Below are 16899 nucleotides of genomic sequence, written 5' to 3' on the forward strand. Positions count from 1 at the left end.
CTTTTGAAAATTAACCTTAATGATCAGAATTGAAGGCCATGTCATACGAGCGTAATTGCACCATTATGAAAAACACATAATTTTTACGTTGTAAATTATCCTAAATTTTATGAGTTATAAATTAGGCTTCTGCAAACTGGCTAGCATTTTAGAAAAAAATATTTTTGGCACTTTTCTCTCAATTTTACGCCCTTATGTGCCCGTAACTGGCGTGAAATTTTATTTTCTAAGCCAATTTGCAGAACCTTAGTTATAATTATTATTTGTTATTAATATTTACATGAAGTTTTAAATTATATATAATCCAGTTTTATTCATTATTATGCTAAAATAGTATTGAATAAGAGTACGCAAATCATTTCTGAATCACTCTCAAATTGCCGGTTTAATATTTTATTTTCTGTTCCTATACACGCTCAAATTCTTCTTTTGAAGGCATCAGAAAGTAGTTAATATACCCTTATGAGATAAAAATAATACATAATATTTCAAAGATTTGAAAGTTTTATTCTAATATAAGAACAAAGCAATATTTCAAGATGTTATTAAATGAGAATAAATGTCGATCGAAACGAGAGTCATAAACTAATTTTCCGTTATAAAATAACGTTCCAAAGAAATCTAATTGGTAAATTAAAAAATGATATGTGTTTGCATGATTTTTTCCAATCGTTGTGAATTTAAATGAATCATAGATGCCTTCATTCAATCGATAAATAACTTTGCGGTCATATCCATTCATATCATCACTAATGTTCTGTTCTTGTAATATCGACCATGGATTTGAGTTATATGAACCTTCAACTCTTATCATTTTAGGATAATCTAAATTTCCTTTAGAAATTGTTGAAATAGTATAATTTCGAACAAAAATTTTATGTCTTTTCAAATAAACGATGTACCAAGGATTTTCAATAGGTGATGTTTCCCAATACTTGTTATCAGGCACTTTGAATATGGATTCTTTTGGATGTTGATCAAGTAAATTTCCAACTGTTTCAAAAGAAAACTCTTGGTAATAGTTTATTTGATCTCTTTTAAAAAGATATTCGAAGATACCATGATTTAAGTTGTTAAGGGTGCACTGTAAGCGGTTTGACACTCATTTCTAAATTTCCATCATTTCAAGAAATATTTCCTTAATTTTTATTAGGTATATTAGTGATAATATACAGATGGAAAATAAATGAAGAAAATTGAAAAATGTTCAATCGGTAAGGAGTTATAATTAGAAAAGATTTAGCCTTAAATGCCTAATTGATCGGAATTGAGGACCAATTGATCGAAATTGAGGGTCTGTCAAACCGACTACAGTGCACCCTTAAATTGCAAATGAAGTAAATTGGAATATTTTGAAAAAGTGTCAAATTTTAATGAATTAAACATAATTTTTGATCTTACTGAAGAATGGCTTATTCAAAATATCCGATTATAGATGATAGATTGTACAATGAATTTGAAAGATATCGAATCAAAGAATTTGATAATGCTACCTGGCTCCAAATTTTTCATCATGATGTTTTTCGGTCACCATCTGATTTATTTACACAATACGATGTTAAAAATATTAAAACAAGATATAAATATAGCTTATTAGGCATAATAAATGAAGTTTTTTTAATCAATAACGTTTATGAATTTCTTCTTGAGTATCCACAAATTCCATCATATATTCGCTTTACACAAGTCAAAAATTTGAACGAAGATCGAACTAATAACGGCTATCGATATCAATCAGGTGATAATTATCCTAGTTTTAATGGTCTGTCCCTTAAAACTTCATCACTTAAGACTAATACATATATAGATGGAATGATTAGAGATGATTATTGGTGGTTTTCGATTGGTGCTTTTGCAGTTCATGAAAATTATTATATTTCAGGTTCAGGGGTTATTGTCAAATGGGTTGATCTTTGGATAAGAGTTGAGAATCATAAATATTTTAAAAATACATATAAGTTACAAACAAACTACTATTGTAACCAAATAATTTATACTATAAGATTATCTTCATTTATATTCATTTTGGAAACTTACTATATTATCTCTTCTTCTCTCAATATAAACAACTATCATATGAGAATAAATTTCATTATATTATCTTCTATAGAACTTTTATTATTTGATTCGAAGTTATAAAAATTCTAAATATCACTATACAGTACCTAATATAGATATTTTACTTTTTTGCTATTGCAGTGAAGATATATTGAATTTAAGAGAGCATATCATAAAGTGTTAAATGCACACTTAACTTATTACATTATTAATTTTAATTGCAATAAAAAATGTTTGATATGATGGCTGCAATCGAATTCTAAGCATCCAAGCATTTTTATGGGTGCACTTATGAATGTATGATGTGGTCTTCAGTTTTATTGTTTAAAGTTAACTATGAATGATGTTTCACACCTTATGTCAAAAACTTGATTCAAAGCCAGAATGTCGGAAGTGCAACTTAATTTACATTGAAAAATGAATTGTATTTTATTATATTTATCCAGATACTTGATTCCGCGAGCTCTACATTTTATTTTTCTCTGAAATTAATTGAGAAGAAAATAAGGTTATATTTCATGATGTTCATAAGTTATTATCAATGATAAATTACGTAATTTATATGAATATCCATGTGGGAGTGATACAGTTAATTGCTATCCTCTTACAGTCGAACTTAAAGCAGGTTCTTATCAATTTGAGTTGTGGGGTTCAAGTGGTTCAAATGTTGGTAACTCAATTGGTGGTAAGGGTGCATATGTATCAGGAGTTATTTCATTTCATAAAACACAAATTTTATATTTGTATATCGGATCACAAGGTTCACCAACAAAAACGACAGGTCCAACATTCAATGGTGGTGGATATAATATTCAAAGTCCAGGAAATGGTGGTGGATGCACCGACATTCGCCTGAAAAAAGGCAACGATTTTGAATCATTGAAAAGTCGCATCATTGTCAGTTAATCAGGAGGCTCTTCATCAAATTGGACAAATCGAGTCGGAAATGGAGGCTTTGGAGGAATTTTTGAAGGAGGAAGTGGTTCTTTTTCATATGATTCATCATCATACGTTCCAAAATCTTTGAAATATGTACCAACTGGCGGAACTACTTTTCGTGGCGGTTATGGTTCCAATAGAACAAGAAGGGATACAACGATAGCTAATGGAGAAAATGGATATTTTGGTCGAGGTGGTAACGGTGCTCCAAATTCTGATTTCGGTCATGGAGGTGGATGTGGATACTTCGGAGGAGGTGCAGGAACAGATGGTGATAATATTGTTGCAAGCACAGCAGGGGGATCATCATATGTGTCTGGATACCAAGGATTCCATGCAATAGGTGAAATTTCTTCATCAGAAAATGACTATAAAATGTTAGAAACAGCAGATCATTATAGTGGTCTAAAATTCAATAATGTTATTGTTCGTGGTGGAAATGAGACATTTTTGTCACCAACAGGAATTCCAGAAACAGGACACACAGGGAATGGGTGCATTGTCATCAAGACACTTTTTATTTTTAATAACTCATGCATTATTAATCCTATGAATCATCTTTATTTTTCTCTCCTTTTTCTCACAGAAATCCTTTTTGTAGGGTTGTTAAAAATATCAAAAATTAGCGTTTTGAAGACACCATGGTGTCTTATAATTTTCCCTTCCTTATTGGCGTGTAGAAATAAATGCGCCAATAGATTGAAGAAGAAGAATTGTTTTTCTCTTAATGAACTTTAATCCTTTTGATATAAGAATATTAAAAACATTAATATAATTTCGATTTCGGAAAATAAATTTCCAAATTTTTTGTCGATTTCGGAAATAACAGGATCCCGCATCGAACACGCAACAACAAAACACAAAACACACTTTTTGGTTCTTTCATCGTTTTAATCGTAATATATGTAATACATGATTTGGATAAATTTTACAAAAATAGAACCTATATTATATTCTTTTCAAAGATTCTTGCAAATCATCAAAAATAATTGTATTTTAAAAAACGATCAAATTATCCTTTCATTATTTTAAACTTAAATTAGTTTTTATGATTGACTGAAGCAATCATATTTATTCATCATTAAATAAACAAAAAATAATATTTGAGAGTTATTTCAAAAAAAAAACACATTGAATTTATTAATTTGTCTCAATTTCAGTATTATAAATTTTTATAATTTCAATATTTTGAAATACACTTTTTAATATTTCAATATTTATGATATTTCAATGTATTAAGTGGTCTCAAATTAAAAAAAAAAAAAAAAAAAAAAAAAAAAAGGGAGTGGGGCTTCCAGGGGCTGCGCCCCTTCTAGCCCTGAAGATGTTTAAAAAAAGTTGGAATTGAGGTAAAATTAGATGTTTAGTTTCATGGAACTTGACTGTCCATTGCATCTGCCATTTGTTGGTCGTCTTCTGATGGTGTTCTTGAATTTTATTCTTCTTCGGGTACAAATTCGTCATCATCAGGTGAGTCTTGTGGTTCATCTTCTTGAGTAGAGTCTTCTTCTTCAACATCAAAGTCATCTGGTGTATCGAACTGAATGTATGAAAGCCAAATGTTGTATGTGTTTTCCAATTGGCTTTCAAACTTGAGATACATTCCATGCATGAGTGTTATTTCAGTTTCAACGTAGAGTTGCTGACGTGGCTTGAAGACATGCATGAGAATTGGTCCTCCAAATTCGTCCTTGAAAAACTTGCAGTAGCAAACATAAACTGAGATAGAGTCTCCTTCTTCAATGTCTTCTGCTTGGTTAACGAAATGAATAGCAATTTTGCGTACTTGAATTGTGTTGTTGTCTGAGTAAAATAATGGTTTGAACTTGGGGTTGAGTGAGCTAAGACATTGCCATTTTGCTGTTTCTTGTCCGTACTCACGTTCTTCTTCGTCATCCTGATATCCGTAACTCTTTAATTTGAATTCGACCCAAAACTGTTCGACTTGTTTTGCAGCTTTGGGTGGAAGACTTTCAATAAGCTGACATATAGTTCTGTCAACCATTATCTTTGTTATTGTTGGAAAATAGTTGACAATTGTGTCACCTAATTCGAATGGGTCAGGTGTTTCTTTTTGTAGTTTGGTAAAGTCTGCAAGAACTTTGTTGAGTTGTTCACAATATTCTTTGTTAAAAGTTGCAGGAACTCTTTCTTCTGGCTTTGAATTGAAGTATTCTTCAGACAATCTGAGTAGTATTTTGCGTAGTTCAGCGTTGCTGTGGTTCTTTGTAATACGGAGCTCGTTTGGTATTGTTTTTGGTAGTGAAAGTGGCTTTGGATTGAGCGAATTGTCTGTTCTGCTTGGAGAATGTGTAGATGCTGCAGTTTGATGTTGAGGCTCTAAACCTGTGGGTGCTGAAAGTTTGCAAGCAATTTCTTCAGGTGAATTTGGAGCGAACACGCTAGCGAATGCCATTATGAAAAATAAACTGTTTTTTTTGGACTACTCATAGAAAAGTTTAAAATAAACCGTTTTCGTCAACGGTAACCCCCTCTATTTTTTTATTTTATTTAATAGTTACCGTTGGCAAACCGTTCCATCTCAAATATTGAATGAACTATAAACGTTTTTTGTTTTCTATATATACTTTTTTGTCCAACGGCAAAACTTTTTACACAACGGTTTTTGAGAGTCGTCGCCGTTGACTTTTTTGTAGAGCACTCAAAATAGTATAACTTTGTCCGGACAAGTAAGGGTCTATCGTCGCTACAGGAAAAGTTACAGGCGTTCCAAGGAAGTATACTTTGAGAAGCCTTTCCCCCTTTTAAAACAAGATAGGACGGTTATTTTACAAAACTGACAACACTTTGACCGAGTAGTTTTTTTGCTGAACAAAAAGTGTCATATAAACATCTGTCAAAAACCGTTTTTTACTTCACTTAAAATGCCACGTAAGCTACGTAAGAATATACGTAAGAGGAAGAGAGCATTGAAACATCCAATAGTAAAACTAACACCACAACAACAGTTGCAACAACAAATTATGAATGACCCCACTATGTTGCAACAAATGTCAAGCAACCCTATGCTTTTAAACCGAGTTATTGGTGCACAGAGTGGAGGTTTAAGAGCGGCACTTTTAGCGAAAATGGCAGGCTATGGTGGAGCTGCAGACGGAACAGCTTATAACCCTCAAAGTCAAATGAATTTGAGTTCACTCAAAAATCAAATAACAGATGTCAAAAAGTCAAACATAGACATACAGAAACAAATAAGTGAAAACGAAAAGAAACTAGAATATGACAGACACACAAAGAAACTCAATGAGTTAAACGTAGAGAAAAAGAAGAAAGAAGAACAACTGAAAGAACTAAGTACAGAGGAATATGCGAAAAAAGTGTCAGAAAAAGCAGCAGAAGTAGCAAAAATGGAACAAGATGTCATAAATTTGAAAAACCATACTACTCAATATAAAGTACTGAAAGATGAAGAAATAAAACAAAAAGCCCTGAAGACATATATGGATAGCGATGAGTATAAAAAAGAAGTTGAAGCAAATGTAAAGGCAGAAAAACTTTTACAGTTGCAAAACCAAACCGTACAGTATGAAAACTTAGCACAAGAAAGTAAAAATAACGACGCAGCCATGCAAAAGGCAATGAAAAGCGCAGAATATATAAAAGCTAACAATGACTGGTTAGATGCCCAAGCCAACGCTAAAGCAGCCCAACTTATAGGGTCAATAAGGACAAAAATACAAGCGGATGAAGACAGTTCAAATGAAGCTTTAACAAATGCTGACTTTAAGAACGCCTTCGAAGCTCTTCATGTAAGGTGAAACAAGTGAACGACTTCTCATCTGGAAAGAAACTGAAGTCTGAAGGTTTCGACAAAGAGTTAAAAGAAGTAGCACAAAATATGACGAAAATAACAGATGCAGCAACGAGACAGGCAGTTCAAAGTGCCTATGACGCCGTTAGAGCAACTGTTGTGAAAAGTCAAGAAAAAGAGTTACAACAGACCAAAACAGACCTAGTAAATGCTTTCTTAAAAACGAAAAGTCAGGTAGGACATTACGCTGCAGATGGAACATATGTGCCAGCTGGTGGAACTTATATACCACCAAACCCTCCAAGAGAAGCACCTGCACCAGGACTACCTAGAACATTTACATCGTCACATGGACACAGACACAGGCATGCACAACAACCAGCACAACAACCACCTCCACAACCAGCACAACAACCAACACAACAACCAGCACAGCAACCAACAGTTCAAAACCCTGCACAACAACAACCACAAACAGAGCAAGGACATAAAAGAAGTAGAGAACAAGGAAACCAAGAATTCTTAAAAATGCTTAAAGAAGAGTGTGGTTTCCCAGATACTGTTGACTTTAGTGACAGATATAAAGAAGCTATTAGAAAGTTCAAGGATGGAAATACTGACCCGAACCTATTTAGCTTTATGGCTCAGCACCAAAACGGATATAATCTCAAACCTGGAAAATACAAGCTCGCTAAGGGATATGATTTAATAGCATATCATCCAAATGACATGGATGAATTTACTCCGAGATATTTGATGTCAGAGCTAAATGACAATTCAACTTTCGTCATGAAACGCGTAAAAAATAGAGACGGAACGAAAGAACAAAAGCTTATGAATGCGGATGACGTAGATAGGGAAATTGTTGAAAACGGTCTCGGAATATATGAAATGCCAGCAGATGAGGTACAAGAAACTCCACAGGAAGAAGTTCAGATACAACCAGACATGGAAGAAATAGTTCAGCAACAACAGCTAGAAGAGCCTGAAGGAAACGAACAAGTCCTTCCTTTGGAAACTAACTTCACAGAACTAGATGAAGATTTGGAACAGCCGAAAAATCTTGACCCTCAACAAGAGTATGCGGAGAATATGGAATATTTCCAAGAGTCTAAAAAAAATTCGGCTGACATAGTAGAAGAATATCGAAAAATGTTTGCCGACATACAAAAGACTCCAACATCAGATGAAAATATCAGCATAGAATGGAAGAACTGAAAAAAATGTACACAAATACAACAACCCTTTTTACTTACGAGCATTTAACGTTCAATCTTCGGATGAACTCGGTGAAAATAAAAGGTTAAATTTCAAGAAAACATATAGAAATGAAACATTGTTTAAAGTTCATTCAGAACCTAACCAAGATGGAAACAAACCTACTTTTGTTTCTGCAGACGATGGAACTACAATGAGATGGGGTCATAAAGCTAATCCGGATAGGTGGTTCATAAACTTACAACCACAATTCCAAGAAGTTGTAGACGCAATGGAAGTCAATGGTGAACGAGATATAGCTGGTATTTTAAGCGCGGCTTTAATGCCATTGAAAGATATGAAAGATGCAGATATTTTGACCAGTATGAAATGAACATGGCTGATGGAAATATAACACCTGACGTTCTAGAACATTTATCTCAAAGAACTACACAGAACCATAGAGATGGTATATTTGGTGAAGAGTTTAGAAAGAAAGTTAGGGAGACAGAAGGAAGAGAACCTATTGTACATGACCTTGCAAACGAAAGTTTGCAAAATGTCATAAAAACTTACTTTGCAGACAATGAACGAGAAGGGATGAATATTTAAGAAAACTCAAATGGACAGTACCAAATGAAATGTTAGTATTGAAAAACATGTTCCTTGACAAAATAAAACCAACTACAGAAATAAATGACGCAAGACTGAAACATTGGGTAAAAGCTTTCCCATTCACAAAAGATATATTGGTAACATGGAAAGAAAACCAGAATGGCTACAAAAACATATATTTGGAAACGAGCTTATTCCATATGGAAGCTCTGTTTGAAGAGCTTGAACCGGAAACTCAGGAAAGAGTCATGCAAACAATACGCGAAGACTCAAATACAGACTATGACAAACTCTTTCTAGGATATAGGTTACCTGAGATGGGCGACCAGAGCCAAAAGGCAAAAAGGACATGGGAAATTTGCAACATACTAGATGAACATAATGCAAAGATGCAACAACTTCAAGCAGAGGGCAATGAAGGAGAAAAGAAGAGTTAAAAACTCAGTCAGGAAGAAAGTAAAGCTTGGTCCACGTGGGTTCTATTATGACATATAAATCCAACTATTCTATATTTTTACTCATATGAAATGTACGCCGCTCAGAATATAACGCCAACAGTTTTGGATGCCATGAATGGAAATGTTTCCGAATGGTATAACGAATGCGACAATGCCATTAGAAGGTCAGAAATAGTTCCTGGAACTTACGAATATACAACTGCTGTTTCTTATGGAAACGTAGGTGAGTTTGGAGAAGGTTCTTCAACAACAGTAGATATTGCTTGCGACAGGTTTCATATAATTTCTATTGACAACTCATTCTTATACGTGGAACAAGACATTGAAATAAAACCTTCTGCCAAGTTGTCTGACAAGAAAGGTTGCAATGGAATTTTCTATGTCGGATACCAATATGCTCCAGAAGTTTTCATGGGATATAAGATATATTCTAACTCTGACTTAGTTCAAACAGTAACATGGGCAAACTATGAATGGTTCGCTTTTGAGAAACTCAGTACAACCACAAGCTAGAGAACAAACAGACCAGTATGCAACTATTGAGAAAATAAGAAGACTTGACCCTAACGTTCCAGGAGTTATGTTAAACCTTTCTGGACAAAATGCAGCAGCAGTAACCAAAGTAAAATTGAAACTTAGAGTTCCTTTGTCATCTTTCCTCATCTTCAGGTTTTTAAGATACTTGCCAAACTGGGCAGGAAAAATTTCTATCGAACTTACTCCAAGCAAAAATAATTAGTCATTGCACCAACACAAGACCCATTCACTCTTCAGAAGTAGTGGGAACAAATAAAATGTCATTCGCCGACTTTTTGCAAAAACAAAGTTGACTTAGACTTTGGTTTCTCAAACCTCAACACTGAAGTAAACTATTATTTCAATGCTGCTGGAGATGCTTGGGACCCAGTTAAGTTCACATGCGAAAAGTTTGAATGCAAGAGAATAGAAAGCAGACTTGCAGTCTATATGTTGGACCCAGATATTTCAAATGCTTTAGCTGCCAAATATATTGCAGTTCCACTTATGTTCCCTATACACCAAATATCTGTCAAAGACTTTGCAGGTGAAGTTGGAAACCAAAGTGCTGACCCAGGTGCAAGAACAGATATTGCTTTAACAACTGCAATGAAACATGCAGATACTATGTTTGTACTGTTCAGACGAACTATAAATGACTATTCTTGTTTCTACAACCCCGGTATTAAATATCATATAAACATAGATGGCAAATACTATCCAAGAGAAGAATATTCCACAGTTGAGGATATGAGGTCATACAACTTGACATTAGATGCTATGAACTTTAACAACAACTTCACAACAACCATTAACCTGAAATGCAAAGTTCTATTATGCCATATGTGAAAGTATGGACCATACAGGAGGTCAAAAAATCAATATACAAATGGAGACCGTTCAAACTTTTGGCTTGGCATTCCATTTGCTGACTCAGAAGACTTTATGGGTGGTATTTCAACTGTTGGTACAGTTCAAATACAATATACTGGTGACAGAGACGGTCCAGATGAACTGAGAGCAAAGAAGTTTACAAAACCAATAGCACTTTTCACGGAAGATGCTCTTTTGAAGATTCGTTCGATGAAACCTGCTGGGGCTCCTCAGATTGGCATAACGACAGCTTCCATCGAGCAGATTTTGGCAGCAGGTCAGTAAGTTGTTCTTGAACTGACTTCTCTCCGTCAAATATTGACAGTACGCCAGTTTTGACATAAATTGTAAGATAAACTTACCTTTAGAAATATCTGTAAGTTTTGTTGTTATATTTTTTGTAACTTCAAGAACTTTCACATCTCGGTTATACCAACTTTCTTTGCTTTATGAAAATATTTTGGTTCAGCAAATATTGCTATTCTATAACATTTTCCATTGTTTGTGTAAAGAACTATTCTGTCAATGAACTTGTATTGTTTGTGTGTGTAAACTTTGTTTTGCTTCAATTCGAAGAGATACTCAAATACGTCCATCTTTTTATTCTAAGTAAAATGTCATTTCCGAAAAATAGAAGCGTAAGTGTTTCAAAAGGTTTAATGGCGATGGCAGATGTGAAGTTAAATTCACCAACTCAAACAAACAGTCAAAGTGTTATTGTCAATGTCAAAGAAAGAGATGTTGAAATGGGGAAACCATACGAAGACGAAGATGGTATAACAATAGTTCCTGTAAAAGAACAACCAACATATCCTGAAGTTAGCAGAGACTTAAGTTCTGTTGCAGATATTCGAAACGACTACCAACAACTTAAAGACAAACTTCAAACTCAGGAGAAGATTTGTCAAGCTTTAGGTATAATGTTAAACTTGGTCGAACACAACCCTGTAAAAGTGAACTCATATGTCATTGCACCTCATGAAGTTTGAAAGAACTATTGAAACTTTTGACAGAGGCAGACGATATAAACATCAAAGAAATAGAACCCGACATTAGTTGCTGTGGTGTTTCATATAATGTCATTGACAAGATATACGTTATGAAAGGAGGTGAAACGTTGAATTAAAGTATAGTTTCCCAGACGTTATAAAAAATATTTGACGACCACAACATTTCATTAAAATTTATTTGCTAAGTAAATGGCAGAAGACATAATGGTTTATACTATTACGACTAAAAACCCTGAGTCATATAATTCTATAACAACAAACTTACAAAGTCCTCAAGGACGATATTGTAAACTAACCTTAAACACAATGACGACTAAAGCCTGTTTTGCTCTTTTGACACCAGAAGATTTTATTGTTGTGAATGGTAAAAAATACTCCTTTGAAGATACTTACTCAGATATACCACCAACAGGTTTTGTTGACTTATTTAATACTTTAAGGACGAGTGTAACATGTGCTGCAACTAGAGCAGGTTTCATTATGTTTGGATGTCCGACTGAGTTTACTATAAACGATATGAGCTATAATACAAAACTTATTTCTGGTTTTTACTACCAACAGTTTCCTATAACAGGAAAAGGTGTCATACAAGGAATGTCTATTCCATTGACATTAAGCACACCAATCTTATATATTGTTTCAAACTTAGGTTCAAAGTGCTATTCGAATGTCGACAGAAACTATTATGACCAAAAGATACTTATGCGTATAAACAATACTTTCTCTGCTGGTTTGCCTATTGTTCATTCGAATGCAGAATTTTCAACCTTAGTGAACTCAAACACTTTGGCAAGTATAACGTTGACATTAGTTGACGCAAACTTTGTTCCTGTAAAACTTTTATGTCCTATGTATTTGTCAATGACGGCAGAAAGTTTCGAATTGGAAGATGCAACTGGTGAAAGTATTGTATTACAAGAACAACTTCAACAACAAATAGCTCAAGAACAACAAATGCAACAAATGGAACAACAAAGTCAAAAATAAAAAAATAATATTTTTTTTATTTTTATAAAAATGTACAGAATAGATGTTTCAGATTTTTATGACTTCCAAGCATTCAGAAATATGTGTCCATTTAGAGACTATAACAAAGCAGTCGAGAATTTGAAACGTTTAGTCATTTATGTTGACTCTGCCCCAGAATGTTATGTCATGAAAGAATGGGATGTTGTCTTTAACAAACCAAGAGCAACAATAGTGTCTGAACAAGAATGTAGACAGAAACTTAAGAAAATAAAAGTTGTACAAGTTGGAATGAAGATGTTAGATGCTTGGGATATCTTATTGTCAAAGTTAGAAGATTTTTCAGTTCGAGGTATAAAGTTCTATACACCTTCTCCAAACTTCTATTCTATCTTCACTGGATATAAATATGAACAAGTAGAATGGAAAGAAAATATTATAGAAGCTTGGTTAGACCATGTCAAAGAAATTATATGCAATGGAAACGAAAGAGTCTATGAGTATATCTTATGTTGGTTTGCAAACATCTTACAACATCCAAGTGCTAAAAATGAAACTGCTCTCATTATAATTGGAAAACAAGGAACAGGTAAGAACACTTTCTTTACAGATATCTTATGCAAACTGTTAGAAGGTTATTCGAATCCGAATATGACAAACTTAGAAAACATCTGTGGCAAGTTTAACTCCTCAATAGAGAATATGAAACTTATAGTTTGCAATGAACTTCAAAGTATAGATACAACAAAAGTTTTGAACTCAGATGCTTTGAAGAGTCTTATAACAGACAAAGTTGGAGTTGTTGAAAGAAAATATAAAGACCAAAGAGTTTGTGAAAATGTTGCAAACTTCATTATGGTTTCAAACAATGTTGTTCCGATGAAGTTAGAAAGTTCTGACAGAAGATATGTAGTTGTCAGAACGTCAGATTCTCATATGCAAGATACAGAATATTTTGACGACTTAGCAGAAACTTTGACATCTGACTTTTACAACCACTTGTTCTCATATTTCATGACATTAGATATTTCTAAGTTCAATCCAAGACAAATTCCACATACCGAAGAGAGACAAACATTGTTAGAAGCAAACAAGAGTGTTTATGAACTGTTCGTAGATGAAACTGACTTTGAGTGTTTAGATGAAAGGTCATTGTACGATGAATATAAACAATATTGTCAAGAATATGGTTATATGGCAGCGTCTAAACGTACATTCTTGGCAAATGTCAAAAGTCTTTTAGATGTTCAGAACGGCGTATATACAAAGAAAAATTTTTATGAGTAAATTTTAAAAAAAATATTTTTTTATCCGATAGAAAAGATGACAAAATTCATCTCAGTAAACAAGTACATGTCAGGACTTAAAGAAGAACTAGACCCATTCATATATTTGAATGTTTACTTCTACCATTTTGAAAAGTCTTCATTCAGCAAAGTTTGGAACATCGAACCAGTTAAGTTTGCTATTGTGACTAAAAATGGTGCGAAATTTGAAGACTTAGACATAGAAGGTTTGTTAGCAGTCAAAGAAAATTTTGACAGAAGGTTTTCAAACCTTAAAGAAGGCAAAGCATACAAACTTGTTATACCTTATGAACCAAAGAAAGCAGACGACTATGAATATTATGAGTCTAAGATAGTTGAAGTTCAAGGTAAATTGGGTAAAAAGATTTTAGAGTCTAAACCAGTGTTTGCTCCTAAAGAGGAAGAGAACATTGACATTGACCCAGAAATGTTCTAAAAATAAAATTTTATTTTTACATGTCAAATTTCTTTTTCTCTGGCTCTGGCTCTGGCTCTTTCTTCTCTTCTTCTACTTTCTTTTCTTTCTTCTCTCTCTTCTTCTTCTTCTCTGGTGGAGTTATGTCAAACTTCTCAGAACCATATTTTTGTAAAAGGTCTTTGTCCTTTAATAGCTCTTCTATTCTGTTTTCTATTTCATCTTCAAGAACAGCGCATGTGTCTTCTTTGCATTCTAAGAACTTTTGTTGGACTTCATCTTTCCAATCGGCGTCATCTCTGTCAACAAGTCTGTCATTGACAAACTTAAAGACTTCTCTGCTTAATGTTTTATGGTTCTTGTCATATTCCCAGAAACAGAACTTTAGAACAAATTCACCTTTCTTGTTTACACTATGTAAGATTTTATGGTCTACAGATGTTTTGCTGTCGAAAAGCTTGTCTCGAATATAGATAGCGAAATCGCTAGACATTTCCTAAAAGATAAAATTTTTAATTTTTCTAAAAATATGTTAGAAAAAAAGTTTGCTGACATTGACAAGAAATTTGAGAATGTTTTAAATAAGAACAAGAGGAAGTTGGAAAATGCTCAGATAAAACCCATACATGACAAGTTCCTATTTGCTCAGAATGGTATAACAGGTCTAATCGCACCACCTGGGTCGGGTAAGACTTTCACTTATCTTAAAATGGCTGCACAACAACAAGAACTAGATGAGAAGAACCCATTCTATGAGTTAGTAGTCATTTGTAGTACTTCTGGTCAATTTGACCAAACCGTCAATTCGTTCAAAGATATTATAAAGAAGTCTAAGTTAGTATGTATAAAGGATACTGAGTTGTTAGATTGGATAAAGAAGTACCAAAGAAGAGTTTTGAAGTATAATGCTATAAATGAGTATATAAATTCTAAGTTTAAAGACCCAAATGAGGAAATGCAGAGAATATTAGAGAAGAAACACTTCAGAAACAAACAGAAAGAGATAGAATACATTTCGAAGAAATTGCAATCTTACGATTGGAAGACTTACCCTCATAGATGTCTTCTTATCTTAGATGACTTTGCTTCTCATCCTTTGTTAAAGAACAGAGAACAAGACATGTGTCGAATTCTTAAGAAGCTCAGACACTTTAACATTTCAGTTGTCATTTGTGTACAGACAGCCAAGAGTTTAAGTAAGGATGTTAAAAGAATACTGACTGACATAATACTTTTCCCTGGATTGTCCGAAGACGATTTCATGGAACTTATGAAAGAGTCCATGGCAGGTAAGTTTGACAGACATGAACTATGGGAGAAGTATAAAGTCATACAAGACCCTCATACTTCTTTCAGAATTCATATCTACGCAAACAAAGTTCAAATTGTAAAAAGTCAAGCTTGAAAAATAAAGAGTTTTGGCGACCCCGAAAGAAGTCAGTCTAGAGAAATTTCACTGTTTTTGTTGCTGAATTCAATAAAAATATATTTTAGGTGAAGAGGTGACATCTCACCTGTTTTCTCACCTGTTTTCTCACCTGTTTTCTCACCCAAGTTATTTTTTAAATTTTGTGAAAACTCAACGGTTTGACACATGCCCTAAAAATTATTTTACTCAGAATTTTGTTGCTGAATTCAGCAAAAAATAATGTTTAGGTGAAGAGGTGACATCTCACCTGTTTTCTCACCTGTTTTCTCACCTGTTATTTTATAAGCGTTTTACATGAATTGTACGATGTATATTTGAAATCCTAAACAGTTTTGTAGCTTCTATTTCTTCTGTCAGTACATCGAATGTTTTAACGATACCGAAAGTTTCTTTATACTTCTTCTTGACGTCAGATAATAGGAAATCTTCTGCTGTTGGATAGTTTTTGTTCAGAAATGCTAACATATCCATTTTATTTTCTGCTGGTTTTTCTGCTTCTTTCTTTAAGTCTGCATAGTCGTTTCGCATACGTTCTATCTCTTTGACGGAGTAGTTATATTTCCTCATTGCTGCTTTACATTTAGAACATTGCGGATTCATTTTTGCGTTATATTCTGAAACCTTACCTGCTAAAACAACCAAGGCGTCAATTGCTCTCTTCATCTCAAACATAGCGGGTCTTATCTGTTCATTCCATACCTTACCCCTACTATCTTTATCTCTTATTTCCCATACACATTTTGCAACTAATGAAACAAAGTTGTCGTAGGTCTTAAATTCTTCAGATTTGTAAAGGTCAGAGATGTTCTTATATAACATGTCGCAATCTTTGTCCATAACCTTATGGTTGCAATGAAAACCAAGGAATTCATAATTTACCTTTCGTATGAACTTCTTTATTTCTACTGAGTCAGTTGGTTTCACTTCAATTTCGTCAAATTCGGGAATAGTGAGTTTTTGCTTGCTGAATTTCAGGCAATTTGGGTAAATGGTCAATAATGTCCTGCATTCATAAAGATACTGTTCATTTGTTTCATCCTGTGCGGTACAGTCTAAATTACTGTTAACAATTCCTGGCTTTATCTTCTGGATTTTGTTTCGAAAGTATATGAAGAAGGAATGAAGTTTTTCATCTCTACCAACATAGATGTTGGATTCATGACTAACGAGTTTGGTGCTGTAGTTGTTTGAAGTGTTGTTGTGCCGATTGTTGACATTTTTATTTTTTTATACAAAATAAAAAATAAATAAAATAAAAAATAAAACTAACTTTATTTTTTATTTCGGGAAAAATTCATGAGGTGAAAAAACAGGTGAAAAAGAGGTGAAATCTCACCTCTTCAC

The 16899-nt window shown here is 33.6% G+C and overlaps 10 protein-coding genes and 2 pseudogenes across 12 annotated transcripts, besides 2 other annotated features; 9 read left to right on the top strand and 3 right to left on the bottom strand.

The window, feature by feature from the left end:
- Window positions 1-1077: 1077 nt before the first annotated feature.
- Window positions 1078-1320: a mobile genetic element.
- Window positions 1321-4432: 3112 nt separating this feature from the next.
- Window positions 4433-5413, bottom strand: TVAGG3_0835350 (uncharacterized protein; the record flags this gene model as incomplete). Its single annotated transcript, XM_051248639.1, has 1 exon — window positions 4433-5413. One exon carries the CDS (start codon window positions 5411-5413, stop codon window positions 4433-4435), a length of 981 nt encoding a protein of 326 aa, XP_051084114.1.
- Window positions 5414-5417: 4 nt separating this feature from the next.
- Window positions 5418-16899: part of a mobile genetic element that runs on past the window's edge.
- On the top strand, window positions 6857-8578 carry TVAGG3_0835370 (annotated as a pseudogene). Its single transcript has one exon. A coding segment is annotated over exon 1 (1722 nt).
- Window positions 8782-9018, top strand: TVAGG3_0835380 (protein of unknown function, DUF4106 family; the record flags this gene model as incomplete). Its single annotated transcript, XM_051248640.1, has 1 exon — window positions 8782-9018. One exon carries the CDS (start codon window positions 8782-8784, stop codon window positions 9016-9018), a length of 237 nt encoding a protein of 78 aa, XP_051084115.1.
- Window positions 9109-10404, top strand: TVAGG3_0835390 (annotated as a pseudogene). The gene has a single exon. A coding segment is annotated over exon 1 (1296 nt).
- Window positions 11088-11417, top strand: TVAGG3_0835400 (protein of unknown function, DUF4106 family; the record flags this gene model as incomplete). The annotated part of the gene is made up of 1 exon (XM_051248641.1): window positions 11088-11417. The coding sequence occupies one exon, from the start codon at window positions 11088-11090 to the stop codon at window positions 11415-11417; it is 330 nt and encodes a 109-aa protein (XP_051084116.1).
- On the top strand, window positions 12033-12425 carry TVAGG3_0835410 (uncharacterized protein; the record flags this gene model as incomplete). Its single annotated transcript, XM_051248642.1, has 1 exon — window positions 12033-12425. One exon carries the CDS (start codon window positions 12033-12035, stop codon window positions 12423-12425), a length of 393 nt encoding a protein of 130 aa, XP_051084117.1.
- TVAGG3_0835420 (uncharacterized protein) lies at window positions 12594-12977 on the top strand (the record flags this gene model as incomplete). Its single annotated transcript, XM_051248643.1, has 1 exon — window positions 12594-12977. A coding segment is annotated over one exon (384 nt), but the record flags the coding sequence as incomplete, so codon positions are not given.
- On the top strand, window positions 13056-13691 carry TVAGG3_0835430 (uncharacterized protein; the record flags this gene model as incomplete). The annotated part of the gene is made up of 1 exon (XM_051248644.1): window positions 13056-13691. One exon carries the CDS (start codon window positions 13056-13058, stop codon window positions 13689-13691), a length of 636 nt encoding a protein of 211 aa, XP_051084119.1.
- On the top strand, window positions 13758-14147 carry TVAGG3_0835440 (protein of unknown function, DUF4108 family; the record flags this gene model as incomplete). The annotated part of the gene is made up of 1 exon (XM_051248645.1): window positions 13758-14147. One exon carries the CDS (start codon window positions 13758-13760, stop codon window positions 14145-14147), a length of 390 nt encoding a protein of 129 aa, XP_051084120.1.
- Window positions 14279-14619, bottom strand: TVAGG3_0835450 (uncharacterized protein; the record flags this gene model as incomplete). Its single annotated transcript, XM_051248646.1, has 1 exon — window positions 14279-14619. A coding segment is annotated over one exon (341 nt), but the record flags the coding sequence as incomplete, so codon positions are not given.
- Window positions 14656-15531, top strand: TVAGG3_0835460 (protein of unknown function, DUF4106 family; the record flags this gene model as incomplete). Its single annotated transcript, XM_051248647.1, has 1 exon — window positions 14656-15531. One exon carries the CDS (start codon window positions 14656-14658, stop codon window positions 15529-15531), a length of 876 nt encoding a protein of 291 aa, XP_051084122.1.
- Window positions 15835-16392, bottom strand: TVAGG3_0835470 (organellar and viral DNA polymerase type B; the record flags this gene model as incomplete). Its single annotated transcript, XM_051248648.1, has 1 exon — window positions 15835-16392. The coding sequence occupies one exon, from the start codon at window positions 16390-16392 to the stop codon at window positions 15835-15837; it is 558 nt and encodes a 185-aa protein (XP_051084123.1).

The sequence above is a fragment of the Trichomonas vaginalis genome, chromosome VI (assembly GCF_026262505.1).
Source record: "Trichomonas vaginalis G3 chromosome VI, whole genome shotgun sequence".
Lineage (NCBI taxonomy): Eukaryota > Parabasalia > Trichomonadida > Trichomonadidae > Trichomonas > Trichomonas vaginalis.